Source organism: Saccostrea echinata, unplaced genomic scaffold (genome assembly GCF_033153115.1).
Source record: "Saccostrea echinata isolate AGI-Se365-2 ecotype Australia unplaced genomic scaffold, CSIRO_AGI_Sech_v1 ptg000028l, whole genome shotgun sequence".
Taxonomy (NCBI): Eukaryota; Metazoa; Mollusca; class Bivalvia; order Ostreida; family Ostreidae; genus Saccostrea; species Saccostrea echinata.
Genome location: NW_026889777.1, coordinates 8,137,331 through 8,156,605, shown reverse-complemented (window position 1 = coordinate 8,156,605; position 19,275 = coordinate 8,137,331). Strand labels below are relative to the sequence as shown.

General features: G+C 35.0%; 1 protein-coding gene across 5 annotated transcripts in view; it reads right to left on the bottom strand.

Annotated features, from left to right (window-relative positions):
* Positions 1–111: 111 nt before the first annotated feature.
* The window catches only part of LOC133194091 (ras-associated and pleckstrin homology domains-containing protein 1-like), a 43,938-nt gene continuing 24,774 nt past the window's right edge, over positions 112–19,275 (bottom strand). For 4 of the 5 annotated variants that reach the window (XM_061330052.1, XM_061330053.1, XM_061330057.1 and 1 more), the window contains 10 exons: positions 15,238–15,704; positions 12,712–12,780; positions 10,768–10,845; positions 10,209–10,368; positions 9,040–9,161; positions 8,725–8,799; positions 8,132–8,278; positions 6,734–6,844; positions 6,438–6,539; positions 112–4,976 (listed from right to left, as the gene is read on the bottom strand). In XM_061330052.1, coding sequence (XP_061186036.1) covers positions 2,535–4,976; positions 6,438–6,539; positions 6,734–6,844; positions 8,132–8,278; positions 8,725–8,799; positions 9,040–9,161; positions 10,209–10,368; positions 10,768–10,845; positions 12,712–12,780; positions 15,238–15,704 — 3,773 coding nt within the window. In that variant the 3' untranslated portion in view covers positions 112–2,534. The remainder of the gene's footprint in view (positions 4,977–6,437; positions 6,540–6,733; positions 6,845–8,131; positions 8,279–8,724; positions 8,800–9,039; positions 9,162–10,208; positions 10,369–10,767; positions 10,846–12,711; positions 12,781–15,237; positions 15,705–19,275) is intronic. The other variant, XM_061330054.1, reaches the window with a different exon arrangement.

Genomic DNA, 19,275 nt, shown 5'->3' with positions numbered 1-19,275 from the left:
TCAAGCCTGGCTAGAAAAGTCTGATAAACTACAAATGGAAAGGAAAAACCATAATAATTCTGTCTAGCTATACCTATAGATGGGAATGTAAAAATGAAAACAAAACACCACTGACTTTTATGCACAATGTTTTATTATTGCACAAACCCTGTACAAATCTTTCTGTCACTTTGTAACACCAGAAATTATGTTGATTTTTCCCTTAAAAATGACATAAAAAATCCAAGTTCCCAACTTGGAAGTTTAAACAAATCATTAAAAATGGTTGTTGGAGACAGATTTATGTATTATGCCAACTCCTAATTCAATCAAACCATGGAACTTTATACAGAAAAGTTATAGGTCTTTCAAATATGTGTACAGTGTATTAGAACAGTACTTCTCAGTCAAACAGCTATGGTATTACATGTAAACCAGTTATCCTTGGTTCTACTGCATTTTTATTTAAATCTGCATAAAGATAAATTCTTTATTTGTCTACTTTAAATATAATGCTTCCTACCCCAACCTGACCTTTACTGACATAGAATTACATAATCTGGTGCCTATTTCCTGGTAACTTACAACTGAATGAATCACTAAGCCATTAAAATGATTTTGAGATATATCAAAATTTACACTGACAAAAACAGTAAAAAAAACTGACCCCTTAACTAATGTTAGAATCATAAATAAATACAGCATACTTATTAACATTTTGACTCATTTTGAAAATTGTAGTAAAGTTATTGAGATGTACATTGCAGGTCTTACAGATGCATTAGGTGAGCATACAAAACTAGACTTCAAAGAATTTAATGATTCAAGAGGCAACCATTCAGGTATCTCAACAACGCTTACAGAGAAATGACATTGCCCACAATTTTGACTTAATGCTAAAGATCCAGTATAGGATTGCTCACACAAAAGCGTGCAAGCCCAAAAGTCCTAACAGAATTAAATAAGCTGGCTCGATGGTCATGGGCTTTAAACCTCTTTGAAAAAAGAATATAGGAGATTGCAGTAAATATAATATTTTAATATTATATTATTGCTTGAACATGTTTTCTTTCTTGACTTAATAATATTAGAGAGTTAGTTTATAGGAATATTTCCTATTTTTAGGTGGATCTGTTATGTTGACCACTCCAACTCCATAATAAAGTGTCAGCCCTGTTGATTACAAGCCTTAGACACACACTGGAAATTCATGAACTTAAAGGTCATGTGAATAAATTTAACAGGTGGTTTATAAGCTAATAATTGAATTTTGTATGACTTTGTATCATGACTGATGACTGGTGATGATTTTTAATACTGTATATCATCTGCACCAAACTTCTACATGTTTTCCTAACATCATTTTTATTCAAGTCAACTTCCACTCCAAAAAATTACAAAGATATAAAAGAAATATTGCATAATATGTTGCCTTTTGTAAAAGCACAGCATGTGTACTTTGGTTCCTCTTTTGTACATGTACTTAACAAGTAAAGCCTTGAATGTGAAAGTGTTATAGCAGGGGGTGCAATTACAATACTGGTCACTGAGGGTTGTCATGGTAACAGCTTGAGCCGACAAAAAAGTACATTTGTAAAGCTATAACTGAGAGGAAATACAACAGAAAAACTAAGAATCAAAATATTATGTCTTCATGTCTACTTCCTTAAACAAACAGGGATATTTTTAGAATTGATGTCTAAATTGCAGAGGAGCATTTTAATCACTAATTTCTCATAAATTAAGACTATTAACAATTTCTCTCAAAACAGTTGTGCTTACTGTAAAAATATGGCAATGACTAGACTTGACAATTATATCTATGAAGAAGTATTGATCATGTTTTGAGTTACGTCATACATGCATATGCATTAATTATACCGAAGCAGACATTTTGTTCCACCTTGCATTTCAGTATAATTTTACACAAAATACACTCACAAAAATATGATCAAAGCACACTGATGTCACAAAAATGATTTTGATTGAGACACTGAAGTATATAATTATTGTAATATATAAACAGCAATACTGTCCACAACATATACAAAACAAAGTAAAAGCACTTAACTGCGTGGTACATTTGCACAGATTTAAAGGGCAATAACTCTTGTCTCAATTTCAGATACTGGTACATGTGTATAGAATCATTTAACATTTTGACTTTTTTTAAAACTTTCCCTGAAAAGATTTGTTTCTCTTAAAAGCTCACACTAAAAAGAGTTACTGGCCTTTCAACCAAGTCAAAACATAAGTATTAAACACAACAGGAATTCTTAAAACTTATCAAATGTTTACCAGCAAAGTGATCCAACAATATCTGGTATAATTATAATGTATAAAAATACAGCCCTCTCAATTAAAAAGAAATCAAACAGCCATTTTTTCTTCTTCATAAAATCAAAAGTGGGCCTGTTTTTACCTTTTTATCAAAGATCTAATCTTCAGAATACAAACTTTAACATCACACGTATCTACTCTAGTTCACATTGTATGCAAGGGATGGTACAATTATTATATAACATTCAAAATACAATTAACACAGAATTGTCACGTCATGTCTGTTGTGTGAGATGAGTTTCACGACTTCGTTTTGGAGGAGGGGGTGGGGGTTTACCTCTCTTGACATTACCGTCACTAGCTAAACCCGCTAAAAGTTCTGGGGGAGGGGGAGGAAGGTCATTAATGTCCATTATTCCCTCGCACTCCTGAAAGTTCTCGTATAATGGTGAATCATGAACACTTGGCACTACGTTATCTTGGTCCTTTATTCTGGATACTTCTGACGAGAGTCTCGTAGTTTCGCTGCGTTTGGGAGGGGGCGGCGGCACCCCCTTTTTGACGGGAGCACTATTTGGCCTGACAATCTCAGGCTTGTGATTATGTGGGGTGACCCCATTAGTCAGTGTATTTGTAGCACCATTGATATTTTGCATGTTTGAATTTGAATCTGTTGGTTTAGGCAACGTCTGCGGAGGAACCTTTTTAGGCCCAGTACTAGATCGTTTTGATAATTCATCCAAAAACGGCAATGATTTACCACTGTCATCTAATCTGGGGGACATTGGCTGAGCCCCAGGGTTTGGGGGTGGGGGTGGATAGCAGTTGACAGATCCCCCTGAGGAAGTTCTGGACATATTGCTCCCAGTAGAACCACGGCTACCCTGTGATCCTGGCCTCACTCTAACCTGATCAAAATGTTCATAACCATGTGCACTGTTTCTCATCTGAGGTGACTGGACCAGGGCAGGGGAGATTGGGCTTACAGGGGACATCACCCCTGGGCTAGCTGATGGCCTTGTGGCCCCACAAGACAAAGGTGGTGGGTAGGTTTTCTGTGCTTTTGATTGGCTCATAGGTGGTGGGGAGGCCATAGACCCAGCAGGAGGGATAGGTTGGGGTGCAGACATAGGAGACAAAGGTGAATCTGATGTGACCTCTGGACCCGACTTTGAAGGAGCTTTACCGAGGTTCATAGCACCTGACTGTAAGCTTACATACTGATTTTGTAAGAGTGGCATAGCAGGAGGCATTGCCAACATACTCCTAGGAGTTGTGGGTGAAGATTCTGAGGGACAAGGAGAAGAAGCATTGCTATCACATTCCTCTGACAAAACATTAGCCTGCTTGAACATAGGGTTGGAGAGACTTGTGAGAGGAGGTGGGTGAAATGGTAAGGCCCCTGGTGAGGGTGGTTTTGCCATTGGCCCTGGTGGCGGCATGGGTGGAGGTGGAGACTGACTCAAGTTCTGAGGCACCTTAGGTGATACAGTTTTCGGTGCTGCCACAGTGTGCTTAGAGAGCCTTTGTTCTTGATAACCATGTGATCCCTGTGGCCTGCCTCCAGACTCACCATGAGAAAACATAGCCCCAGGAGGGGGAGGGAGGTCAGTGCGATATTCCCAGGGATCTATCGGTGCTGAAGTGGGGGATATCGCTCTGTGATGTGATGGGGGAGACATGACCCTGTGAGAGGGAGGGGGAGGAGACTTGAACCTCTCATGTGGGGGAGGAGACATACACCTCTCTTGAGAGGGATCAGAATATACCCTTGGAAGCTGAGGAGACATGGGCATTTTATGCATTGACATTTGGCCTGCTATTTGTTGGGGTGGGTGGTAGGGGTAGGTGCTAGTGGGCACAAAATTCTCATTCCTCTGCCACACTTCATCATCCTCTTGTATACTTTGGTAATTCAGTGGACATTTCAGGGGAGGGGGTGAGGGCGGGGCTCGATGTGACAAAGTATGCTGAGGTGACACATTCTTCAGAGTGCGATATTCTCTCTCTATACTTCCATCAGAACTCTTCCTTTCGTGTCTATGACTAGAAGCTCTAGACTTCTCCTTCTCACTATGTTTTGCTAGAGACGGCTTCCTCTCATGACCACCAGCTCGAGTATCTGACTCACATGATGAAATTGAACTTCCTTCGTAAGCAACTTGCACCATTTCAGAAATTTGACGTGTGGTACCTGTGGTTACAGGAATTTTTGCCCGAAATTTCCCACGAGAAGCAGATGAATTAGCACTGTGTCTGCTCTCGCCACTGGAAGTCGAGTCCTCACTGGAATCTGTGGATGCACTCGTAATGGAATCTCGATGTCTGACCCTCATCTCGGTGTCTGAGTCTGCGTTAATCACACTAGGAGTATTACTGAATGACACACGTTTGGTATGAGTTTTCTGAAGTCCACCGCTCGGTGGCAGTTCTAGGGAACTCTGACTGCTGAGTGTCGTTTTTTGTGATTCTGGCCCGATGAGATCCTCTGAATGTTCTAACACATTACCATGGGTTGTAAAACTAGAGTTTTGTACGTACACTATAGAGTTCCTGGATTTTGGCTCTGGCATAGACAGTCGACTGTCTTTCACATCCGGATTTAACTCAAGAGCTTCACTTGAGACTTCAGACACGCTACTGCGCATCTCCCGGTAATCCCACATCTGTATTTCATGTCGAAGTTTTTCATAATTGTCCAATAGTTGATGGCCATACTGAAATTAAAGTAAAAGACAATCAATAGATTTTCTTTATCTGATCTCTGATTAAGAGGAAGTTCATTTTACCAAACAGATTATTTACCAAGTTCACACATCAACATTATCAAATCAAACTTGCTGAAAAATTCTTTTATATATATAGCAATAAAATTTCAAATGATGTGATAGGCACAAGAAAAGGGAAAATTTTCACCTGAAGTGGAAATGAACAATAGTGATTGGGTCTAGAAATCCAAGCTCCATTAAATACATGTATAAAATTCTATAAATAAATTCATCCGGTCAGAGTACTGACTTCAGCACGTCTTAATACCGAGTCTGAATTAAATAAACACTTGATTCTCAAAACATCATCATAACTTTCAACATCAAATCCTTCACCACAGATTTTCATTAATTCTCGTGGCCTTCCTTGAAATTTTGCTCACAAATTTACACTCATAACATAATGGGCACACATTAATTTAAATCCTTCATCCTACTATAATGCTGATTAACAAAGTCCTATAGGGACATCACCTATCACAAAGAGATTAGTACTTAGATGAGCTACACCCACAAGCTGATTGTAGATACTCCATATATAAAAGAACTAACTTTCAAATGAAAACTGGTTCACTCTGGATAACTGAAAACATAGCTCTCATCTTCTAAAAATAAAACAACATTGTTGGCCATGGATCACAATATTTGGAAGGAAAAAAACAGAGTCAAATTTGATCTATTATGATAAGACTCTTTTGTTCAGTCAAAATTTGACAATCCTTTCAGGAAACTGTGAAATAAGACCTTAAGTGTTTATATCCAGTATAAACACACTGTATCTTCCTCAATCTGGCTCATAATGACAACAGAACTCGAGTGTACTGACAAGAGGACGTCACTATTTCTCCTGATAGATCTCATTAGATTTAGTATAATATACAAACCTTTGATCTATATTCAGCAAATCTTCCCTAAAAATATTCTCTAATGAAATCTCCTAATAGTATATATCCTCTCATTCACTTCCCCTTATATGACTTACACTGCAGGATAAAATCTGAGAGTATGTTATAACACGGCCAACACAAGGCAAGAATCAAATTATGACAACAGAAAAGTGTCACAGAGGGTTTATATATACGTGATATTGTTTTTTTCCACAGGAAATTTCTCTTCATTAACTCGGAAGTTCTGAAGTGTCCTGAATGCAGTGGTGAAGAAGTTAACCCATTCGTCACAAGACAATATATTTTAACAATAATTTGTTTGCAGCCCAACAAAACTGACAATTAAGATTTAGTGACCAAATGACAAAACCAACAAAAGGAAATATTTATCTTACATATATCTCCAAATATCACTCATTCTCAAAAATTTCCTTATACTTCAAACAACATAACAGTTTATGATATATATATATACATGTACTTTATCATGTTTATAGCTATTAATAGGAAGTTTGTCTGTTACCTTGGCGATCCTGATACCCATAATCCACTGATCGAGAGCATTCTTGTTTTCAGTACAGAAGTACCTAATATATTTAGATGTCTTCTTTTGTATCTGCGGATGCTAAATAAGGTCAAATAAAGGTCAATTAGATAATAAGGCATAATTATTAATCAATACAGCAATACTCATACACATATACCTGGATTTTATACTGAAATGCTAAAATATGCAAAACTGCATCTTAATTGACAAAGTTCATATTTTCCCCCCACGTCATCTATGACAACAAATGTTATGTATTCAATCCATCTAACCTTGAGAGCAAAACAGTGATCTGTGGGAGCATGATATTTCTTCTTCCACCCAAGTCCTCGGTAAACGTCCACAAAATCAAAGTTCACCATGCTAACTAAATCTTTGGATGCCTGCAAAATATCAGACTCCATTACACCTTTGTCACAGTTGAGCATAAATACCTCAGGTATGATATGGGACACGTAAAAAATAAAAACTTAAAGATAATCAAGTGTTTAAGATATTGAGGTAGAAACTTTGAAGTGATTATGAGGTTTGGTACCATTAACTTACTTTGATATATCCTAATATTTAAAATTTTGATGTTCAAAACACTGAATTTCAAAGGTATTCATTTATTATTGCCTTATAACCTTAACAATATTTCATACAGATATTCTGATTACAAGTTCAAAAGACTAAAACAAAAAATTAATCCTCGAAATGTTGATAAATTTCAGTCAGACTTCATTACAAGTAACATTCAAAGCTATCCAAAGTTTTGACATTTACAAAACACTGGAATTTTTTTCCAAAGACAAACCATTTACAATAGCAAGACTTATGATAATTGATGAAATGTAACACTACAAAATGCATTTTTTAGTAATATTAGGTCCATTTGAACTATTGAAATACTAGGGGTGCAACGATACACTAACCTCACGATACGATACGTATCACGGTATTCAGTTCACGATACGATACATATCACGATACATAACAAGGTTAAAAAGTCTTTCAAGTTTGTCATCATATTTTTAAAACTTGAGAGGGTTATATAAAATGTTCATATTTTTTAATAATAATTAAAATAAAATTTTGTTAACTTGAATTGGATTGTTGGGTAGATCTTGAGTTTTGACAATATTCTAAACCATTGATGAACATTTACAGGGAACTACGGGGGCCTTCCCTAATAATCTTCCTTTTAAATTGGAATGAAAAAGGAAGACATTCATCCTTTTATTCCTTTTATTTACGTAGAAAACCGGTTGTCATATTTCTCGTGTTAACACGTTTTAGTCAACAAGACAGTGAATTTTCATCGAAATACACACGTGAAGAAATATCGTGTATTACCAAAGAATACGTTTAGATCTAAAGGGTTTATCATTTGTCTTAACATCTCTAACTTATAATGACATTAAGTCCTTCTCCGTGTGAAATCTGAGGTCTGTAAGATGCTGGAGATGAGTTTAACTTCCGTTAATGCGTTATCGGCGACCTCACGTTTTGTGCGGAAACCATTTTGAAATTGTAAAAAAGGAAACAAAACAGACGATTCGGATAATTCTGGACCAATTGAACCAAACCGCGATATCAGTTTAGCGTATTGTGAATTGAACCTTGGAAAAATATACCGCGATATACCGTCAGACGGTTTATCGTTTCACCCTTATGAAATACAAGCCTACCTTGCTAATTTTGCCCTTTGGATTGTAGTACAGACCCGAGGCCCTCAGAACAAAGAAGTATTTCTTCCAGGCTTTTTTACCCTCTGACTTAAGGTACATCACCCCCTCAACTTCAGGAACTTGTCTTCCTCCCCCACCAAAGAATTCCTGTAATGGAAACATGAATGTTTTATGAAAATACTTTTTTGTGGGGGAGGGGGTAAAAAAATATCTTTAGTCTCAATATCAGAAAGAAATAGAGTGTTCATTTGCATATCTTATTTTTTAATCTAACAAAATAATGCATCAACTTCATTTGCAATAAAAAAAATATTAGCACATGTTCCATACATTTAAAGAATACTGTAGATTCCTAATTATATGCAAGGAATTTATTACCATGTAATTTCGCAAGAGGCACCACACACAAAATTCCCCACTTTTATTTTTTTATTGCTGAAAAGCATGTAAAACCTCTTAAAAAAAACAGTCCTCTCTTGAATTTATGTCCTCGCAATTTGATGTTTACGAGTTATTTCGCATTATTAAGTACTCGAGTAAAATAAGGAAACTACAGTATATCAAATTATGAAAAGTCAGAGGTATAGAGTTACCATAATCAGTTTATGTCTCCTTCCAGGATCAAGAGAAGCACCTTTCTCAGAAGAGGAACTCATCAGCAAATATTTCTGTCGCAAATCAAATAATGATTATAATAAATACAGGGAAATATATCTTCTATATAAGATGCTTGAAATGAAAAATTATAATTATGAATTTTTTTGTAAAATGTGTTATAAATAAAATTATATCATTGGTATAACAACTTAAAAAGTATCAATCACCAAAGAAGAAAAAAACGCCAAAATATTATAATATCCAAACTATTACAATAACAGGTTTATTACAATAAGTGGTATCTTCAATACCTCTGGATGCCTAAATAAATCATTCTTCTCCTCCCTCTCCTCAAACAGTATTCGGTTATTTGTGTCCCTCGTCCACATGACCATGTTTTCCACTAGTGTATCATGGTCCTCCAATATACGTTCTGAAGCAAACAATGTAACTTAATAATTAATCTTTACAAACTGGTTTCTACATTAATGGTTTGTGCACTTTTCAATTTTAGTACATAACCATTCCATTTCTTTAATTATTTGCAATTGTCTCCATATTTATGAGCTTCAGTTCTACATAAAGTAGAAAATTCTTGCAAAGCATAGGTACAACGTAGACATTTCCAGAATTAACACTAAATTTACGGCGAACTCAAGAAGTATTACTAAGTTGCCTGACTATGGGCCAACTGAACTATGATAGAACTGCATTGTACACTGCTTATAACTGTCGCTATCTTTTTTTCAACTTGTTGCACTTTTTTTCTTTAAACACACAGAATTATTTAACACCAAAGAAAGCACTGCCGACCCCTTTCTCTATAACAGATCAATAGGTCCTTTTGATGTAAAAATTCTTAACTGAGAATCAATCAATATTTCCTAGAATTAAGTCAATCAGATAACACGAAACTGAGACCATAATCAGGTAATCGTAAAACGAAAAGAATTTTATAGTGCAAATTACTAAATCAATATTTTTTAAAATCACTGCCATGGGCACATTTTACTGGAAACTTCTTACAGAGAAAATGATAATTGAAACTTATTCGTAAAGTTTCTTCTTCTTCTAATTTCTGAGACTTGCAATTAATTTAAAACAAGAAGTCTGTGAGCCAATGCTCACTAGTAATACCTCCGCTTTGATGTGAATGTACACAAGTTCAGTTATGGACAGACACAAGGATGAACAAGAATGTGACATCAGATTCGTACAAAAATGAATCCCACCATATGGCATGCCTCAGCAAAGTGTGTGCTAAAATTTCAAGCACCTGCGATGAGTAGTTGCTGAGAAAACTGTGACGAAAATTTTGTTACGGACAGACAGACAGACAGATACACAATGGTAAAACAGTATACCCCCCTCTCCTTTGGAGCAGGGGTATAAAAAGAACATGTAAGGACCAGATATCCATGTTGGAGAATAAGTCCATATTAATCTTATTTAAAATTTTGTAGCTATACATTGTATTTACCCATGAGTAATTCTGGCATGTGCTCAACGACTGCGAGTTTGGAGTTGAGTCGCATGTGATTTTTGTCCGCGAGTGTGCTGCAAACATCTGAGATGGACATCTTCTCGTCCACGAGTATACTTTTACTGCTGCCATCTTTACCGAAAGCTCGCACAAACAGCTATATAAAAAAAAAATCATTGTCAGTTATTTTACCTTCATATGGATGTAAAAAAATGTCACTAAATTTAGAAAAAGAACCAAAAAATGTCACCCTCCTATTCTTATCTATAATTAAATTCAGTGTATATGCCTCATCCTAGAATTTTCTACAGAAGTACTAATAAATTGGATAATTATTTTAAAAACATTCAATAAATATTCAGAGTAAACTATATATGGCATGCACTGAACAACATAAGCTTTAGTTTAATCTCGAGTGCCATCACATCTGTAAAATAATAGGAATATTAGCAATCATGTTACATTGTATATTATTCTTTTTTCCCTAAACTATCAGGAGCACCAATCTAATTCTTTCATGTGATGTGATTTTTATCAGAATGACATCTGTTCTTACTTTACGAATCTTTGCTTCTTTTATTTTCTCCAACGCAATCCGAATTTTCTCCGCTTGCAACTTGGCTTTTTGTTCTTCCTGTAAATTAAAAGACGATTTACATATTTTAGAAAAAAGATAGACCTATTTATAGCCATGAAAACTAAAATCGTGTCTTTTTAAAAAAAATATTAGAGTCATACAAAAATGCCAATCTTTTAAATATAGTGAGGGTGTTACTGTGAGATGACAATGAGGTAAAATACATGTAATTAAAATTTTGCATGGAGATAATTTTTTCAGCAAAATTAAAATGTGCAATCAGATATAAAATATTTCCTTCCAAAACCTATACATGTAATTTTTTCTTTAATATTTTAGGCCTGAATGACAATTTGTTTCAGCTAAGTCAGCAATACTTGGTGATGTGTGAACTTTATAGGAACTTTGCCTATATGATTAACGAGCAACGATCATGTAACATCCTTGAACCTTATTAAGCTGTAAATATTTAAATCATCTTTCAAACAACACATCATTCTGTGTATTTTTTCATCTTGGATTCTCTCTTGGTTGTAATATGTTTTTGATAGAAGAATCCATATACTAATTTAAAACTGATGAACACCTACCCACAGAAAATTTATGTTCTAGAACTACTAAGTAAAGTAAAACAATCTATGGTAACTATGTTAAGAAAAACAATACTGGGTCACTGCAAATGTGCACCTTAAACAATTTACACATTTCATACTTTTTTGCATAGAACAAAAAAATATTTCTTACTAATAATCATTCAACTTGACAAAATGTTTCCACTTCACATGCTTAATATAATTGATATTTAATTAAAATGACAACTGTGAATTAAGGTAAGGTGGTACCATCTTTTAAATTGTATCTCATTATAATAATAACATTAATCTTAGCATGGTGAATTTATGTGCACAGATCAGTGAAATTAGTTGCATGAAAAAAGAACACATTATTTTTATTTCCTTAGGTCCAAAATTTTGTGTTTCTTATTTTTCATTTTTTTTTTGAGGGGGGGGGGGGGGGGGGTTCATGTCAAATTACGTGTTTTCAATGATGCAGATGCCAGCTAGTTTATGATTTAAAAATTATATTACATGGACAAGGTCTACTAAGTCCACCTGTGCTATGTGAAGATACACCAATCTCCACATTTGTACAGATAATCAAGGACCCTTTTTGATAAATAAGTAATCGAAAATATGCTAAATGTATATGATAATTTAGTGTGTAAATAAAGTGAATAACTTTTGCTTACACTCTTTAGGGGGTAGAAAGTGGAAATGACTCCAAAAGCAGTATATGTGTGCTAAACTGAAAATTTGTATGAAGTGCTTTCAGTTTTGTGTGAAGTGCACATAAAATTTCACTCAAAATGCATTCATATATGTAAAATGTAAAATGCTCAGATTTTGTTTCACAGATTAACTTTGTGAGAAAATAGGTTCCAGTCTATCCACCATTACATACTGTAAATCACTTTTTATTCACGAGAATTTTATATTCGTGTAATTATGCAAGACGGTCTGCTCGCGAAAATTTCATTCTCGCGTATGTTTTCATAAGTATAGAGTATATACAGCAAAACCCAGAATTCATGAAAATTTTGTCTCGCTTATAAATACCAAATACAGTTAAAATTCGGTATCTTGAACACGGATATCTTGAATACCATGGATATGTCGAAGTGATTGGGAAGTCCTTACCACGTATTTTCATAAGTATTTTACCATCGATATCTCGAACCCTAGGATATCTCGAAGTTTTTTCTCAGTCCCATTGAGTTCGAGATAACGAGGTTTGACTGTACCTATCTCGCAAAAATAAGGTGTTGCAAAAATTTGTTGATTTACAGTACACACAGCTTTCACAATGTACGATGTGTGGTGTGTAAGGTCACTAATGCTTCGACTCTAGAGTAAGCAGACTTACTATGGAGTAATTCTCTTTGGTAAGTTCTTCTTCATAGAGACTTAGATGTGATGTAAGAAGAGCATGCATCTAGAATAAAAAAGAAAGGGGAATTCTTCAATATTAGACATGCCAATACAACATCCTAACAGTCTACAGTCTAACATGATTACATTAAACATGGTTATAATGAAAACCTCTGATATCGAAGTTTACGTCAAATCTCCTATGGCCAAAACTGTTAACCACTATAACATAACCCCTGCAGTATTCAACATAGAGAGACTGAAAGTACAAAACAGTAAAACATGCAAAGTGCGCCAAGATATACTATGAGGACAAAGACTAGTGAATTCCACAATGCAGCAGATTTATTGAAATCTATAAAATACTCTGCAGGAGATATTATGTTGCCAGTATGAAACAATCAAATATCAATTTTTCAGGAAATATTCAGCAGATTACATAATCTTGCTGATGAGATGTTCTAATTAAGGTGCTGGGCCCTCAATTTACCGACACTCAATACTGAGTCACCCAGCGCCAACAGCCAATTCAAATGGATGTCTTTAAAAGCAGGCATTGAATATCTGTCATAAAACGATACTCAATAGCAGTATTAATTCAACTAATACACACACACAAAAAATCATTATGAGCAAACTGATCTCACATTTAACTTTAGGCTTTGGGGTGGCCATCTGACCTAGTTTTACTGACCTTTAACCTTGTGTTGCTGAGGCCACAAAAAATGCTTTGCCATATATTGTCAATCTGTGGGATCAAGATGACTTTGTAAAAATGAATTTGTGAAAGTGTCAAGTTTTTATCTTTTAATTGATCTAATTCAATATAACATAAAACGAATATTATCATGTTGACTTCATTTTTTTCTCCTTGGAACTGAAAGCGGGAAAAAGAATTCAATAATGTTGATAAAGGTCTTGCTATGGCTTTTAACATATCTAAAGGAACAATTGATGGGCAGTGAAAAAAAAACTCTAAATTGCATCAATTAACCAATATAGTCATCCAGCCTCAGCAACAGATGAAAAGAAAACAATGCTTGTATAAAAATCATCCCCCAATCAGAAATTACATCACAGAGAAGTTAATGGCATCCCACTGGGGTAACAAAAAATCGGCATGGCAGTTAATCTCAACAATCTGAATCGCTTTCATCTCTTGTTTACAATTAAAACTAGGGAAAATAAAGTTCCGGCAATGGCAGATATTGTATAGCCATGTCTAGTATGTTTCAAAATTAGAAGCACATGCTAAATATCCTTGGGAAACCCTTACCAGTTTCTACATGACATTGATTTTTTGGAGGGGTGTTGTAACCATTTGAGTCTTCTTAATTAACTTCAACTGATTAAAAGTGCCAGCCAGAGGAAGAATGAAGCATGAGGGAGAGTTTAGCAGTATCCATGACAACCATCAGTCACTATGGATATTGATATTAACATATGCCCTCAGAGACTCTGTGTAATTTTTGGGCTTCCTTCACCAGCAAATATATACGCTAACATGAATAATCCATTTGAAAATTCATAATTGTCATTTGCAGATTTTTAACTGTTTCAATATGTTCAGTAACTGTAGCTTATTTGCTGGTAATATTCAGGTTAAATAGAAAATCATTTTATAAACAAACCTTAGCTGTTACTAAGATGCCTAACCAGAGAATCTTATGACAACTTGTTCTATTGTTTTATACCAGGTTGAATTCAATAATAACAGCTCTATATATGAAAAGTTAATATATATCATTAAGGTCAACAACACGTTTCTCAAAAATATATTACTTTGCCCAAGAATTTGTTACTGAAATAATGCTACTTTAGGAAGTTTCCTCACAAAAAATTGGGGTACATTACCAGGCATTTGTGCGAGATTCCGGAGGATGGCATTTCCTACATATTCCTATACTGGAAATCACTTGAACTGCTGATATATCGCAATTTTTGGTTTATATATATTTCAAACATTTTGAAAATGGTTCAGAAATCAGAAGATAATAATTATTATCAAGATTGTTGGTATATATTACAAAGGTATGCAAAAACAGAATTTCCAGGAACGTGTCGTCACCGGTATATGGTGACATCTCCATATGAGTGAAAAATTCTCTAATGGGACGTAAAACAACAAACAAACAATCAATCAATCAATCAGACCTTAATCTCCTAGTCTGTGCAGAATTATGATGTTACATAATATAATGTTTATAGATACATATTGTGATCAAAATTTCTGCTGCCCATTGCTTGCTTTACTTAACTAAGACAGCTGAACTTCTGTATCTTGAATTTTTACATCACAAATACTATGGATATGTTAAAGTGATTTGGAAGTTCTAACCACCGTTTCTGATTTATTTTAATCTCAATATCTTGAACAAACTTTTTTTCTTGGTCCCATTAAGTAGAGATAACGAGGTTTGACTGAACATGCAAAAAGAGCAAAGGTCCTTTAGATAGCTCTCAAACTATGAAAATCACAACTTTAATACACAATTTTTTAACTTCTGAATTATGGCTTTACCTCACATGCCTGTACAGAGAGAGGGGTGATGGTGCTTGCATTGCTGACCATACTACATGTGTCGGGGTGAGTGTATGTCTCCGCCATAGAGGACACTGTCACCATAGAAGTAAAGGACTCAGAAGAGGGGAGTGATGCATTCTCAGAGAAGGCGGAGTCAGTCTCCCCACTATCATTGGCGATATCATTACAGGAACCATGTTTGGTCAGGAACTGCCCATGCATGAAATCATGATTATGGTCGGACGGCAGACTGTGTCGGAACGCCAAACTCTGAGTGATCTCCGAGGCAAGAGCATCGAGTTCTGCCTGAGCAAGGTCATTGCCACTGTCTCGATGTTCGTCTTTGGCAAGTCCTGAGGGGTGATCTTGTGAGTGCCTGTAGAGATTGGACTGAGCACAGCTCAGTTGTGATTCCAGGGCACAGAGTTCTCCCAAAATAGCATCCAGATTTACATCTTGATTCTCTGAGGATTAAAAAAAGGAATTTATTTCATTCATAATTTGTTGTTTAATTACAGCAATTTAAACTAAAACAAAAGTTAAAGATATTAATTTGGCATTATTTTTAACTCATTTACACTAAGTAAGGCCATCTTCAAAAGAATGTTTGTTTGCTCTCTCCCGACTCAGGGTAAAAAAAAATGGGTCAGTAGGTAGGTGGGAAAATTTGTTTTAAAAAAATTTAAACATACTTGTTGACAAGATGAGAAAATTTTGGGAAAAAAAGAATTAAAAAAAATAACATTTCTTGCAAGTTAGAAAAAAGTTTTGAGCTGGGTCATTTTTAGCCAGTCAGTTAGGAAAGGGCAAACACACAATTTTTTAAAGATGGCCTAAGACAGTAAGTATTAAGAGTTATTTCCCATTTACAAATTTTTACTGTTTCCAATAAAAACATGTTAAGACATATAAAAGAACAGTCTCTTTTTCTCTTGAGTGTATTTTAAGAGCAGCAACTCTCTCATGGGTGCAGAGCTTTTAAGACCAGCATGCTAGACTCTTATGATAATCATAATACAAAGAATCCCTTGCTCCTACAATAATAGGCTTGAAGTGTATGACTGTCATCAAGCAACAGGAGCAGGATATGAAAACTCTGCCAAAAGATGTCTCCCTTTCCCTTTCCCCATTTGAGTTACTAACACATTATTCTCATTTGTTAATAATTGACAGAAGTTTGTTAATAATTCAGCTCTCTCGGTGGAGCCTAGCTCTGTGTGTATTCTACATGATAAATCAATTGATTGTAAGAACATTTCATGAATGACTCACTCTGTCAATCAGCTAAAAATAATTTACTCACAAAGGGAATGAAGGTTACTAAATATACATATCTTTACTTTGTTTTGCAAGGGAGCAAAGGCATGCACGTAACAAAGAACTGACAGATATGCATAAATATCTCTCTGCAAAAATAAAGGCAGGATATTGCTTGCTGTTTTGGGGTATATTAATGAAAATTAATTACAGATTTCATTAGATATGCCATAAAATGGTTTTATGTAATGAGATTCTGCACTACAACAGATTTTATTGTCTGTGACCTTCATCTTGGATATGACCTTGAATTATAATTGTAATAAAATAAAATTGTAAAGAATTTTCCCTTCATGTTTTCATGAATATGTAATGTAACACAGTGAACTGACTCTCTCTCTCTCTCTCTCTATCTATCTCTCCAGATTATGAGATAGAAAGCTGCGATTCTGATTTCACAATGTGCTGTACTATTTTAAATCCTGGCTCTAGCATCTTAAATGTCCAACTACATATCTTAATTAATTGTGTATTGATTTACCCATGAAAACCATTTTTATACATAACAGTTAATTAGTCATTATTGATGTTGATTTTTCTATATATATCACTGAAGATAGATGAAACAGGACCTTAGTTTAGTAGCTAAGGACACTGACCGAATCCAGACATTAGTGATTTGTCACAAGGTCAAACTCCTTATGCCAATACAGAATACAAATATCTGTTGCTTAAAATGGCTTCTTTAATTCTCTGAAATGGAATAACTCTATTACTGGTACTCTACATTGATCCAATAAAAACACTGACATATTGCCAGTCTCGGGCTCCACATTGTCTACAGACCACAAGCTGACCAGGCAAATCTAAATCACAATACATTGATTTTCTTGTAAAAAAACAAATGTTTTCCTCCTTCATTAACATTCCCTATAACCCAGAGTTTTGGATAGTGTACATGTCAGTGTTTCTAACATACGAGTATAAATAAAAGGGAATTTTACAGTGGCTAGTAAATTATATCCCTGAAATTTTAAGGATCGCTGATATAAAATCTGTATATCATCCATGTATGAAACCTTTGAGATGTGTGCATGTATGGATTTAATAGTGTACACTGTAACGGCAACATAATGGACTCCTTCAAAAGTACTAACACATGCACACCTGTCTTAAGGAATGATCCTTGTACTCTTAGGTGTGGACAACTTTCATGAATTATTTTATTTATAGCTAGATTGATACAAAGGGTCCAAAACTGTTCTTCAAAATCCTGTCCTTTAACTTTCCTCAAATTATGGAACATTAAATGTTACACCTTACAATTTAAATCTGAATAATTTAGGTCTTATAACCATATAAGCACATTTCTTTGCAAGGATTCAATTTTGGTATTATTAGCAAGAATGTTTTGATCGCTAAAATTGAACTCGCTGCCAAATTTATTCAGCATCAGAGATGAAATTTATCTTTCATGACATCACCAAATCACTAAAACTATGTACCAATTTTAAGGACCAATCAATCAATTTGCGTTTTGTTTACAAATCCATTTACAGAGTAGTTTTTATGATAATACAGTAAAGACTGTCTAATCTGACCACCTATGTAATCTGTTTCACTGTGAATTCCAACCCTTATTTTCATCCCACTTTTCTAATGTCCATGTTCTTAACACTGCGCAATCTTACACCCTGTCTATTCTGACACAAAATTTATCTCTATGTTGGACAAGACAGGTTTCACTGTATATATCCAATCACTACAAGAAATCATCTCCGAGTTCTAAAATTCCTGAATCAATCAGCAATATTCTCTGGAATGAAATTTTGGCACGTTGATTGATAACATCACAGGGAAAATTCCTAAGTAATCAGATTTAAATCATGGGCTTCCTGGTAATTTACATGTGCTAATTCTCTTATCTGAAAACACTTTATGCACCTATCAGTTCCAGAAAAATGCTACTGAACCCACCCTGGAGAAATAAAAAAATATGTAACTAATCTTAGGATAACATTCCAACCTTGACATTGGTGTCATTTAGAGATTTTTATAAGATATTAAGTCTGCATGTATCAAATAACTAAATCATTTGATACCACACATTTTTAACAGATTTTCAAATTTTCCTGCCATCTCCAACTTAACATCACTGGTGGACAGACTTTCTTACTTCCAATGGGCTATGACCCTAGCTGACTCTGTCCCAAACAATCAAGTTAACCTTAAGCCCCTTAAGCTTAATAATAATAATGTGCACCTTAAGCTCATAAGTAATCTTTTCTTCTCCTGTAACTGACCTTTTAACATACTGTATTGACTAATTTACACTTGCACAGATTTTTATATAACACAAAGGGAGAGAATGCCATGGATCAGACATGGATTTAAATTCCCCTCAATTATAGATGGGTGCTCTACAACTGAGCTATCCGACCACTGCTGAATTTTAATCATATCCGACAGTTTCTTTTGCCATACCCCCCCCCCCCCATCCAGAGACATATACAACCCTAACTCATCCTCAACAGATTCGACATTGGTCACAGTATAAAATGTATTGGGGGGGGGGGGGGGGGGGGCTGTGATGGACCAGACTAGGATTAAAACCCTGGCCACCTGGACCCTAGACCACCACCTCCTATCCTTCCTTATGTAAGAGGCAGGAATGAGGATCAGTGATTAGATACATGTAACTTGTTTCACAAGCATGACTATTTCATCCAAGAGTATATGTACTTAGAATTACTTGTTAATACTTTACATAATGACAAA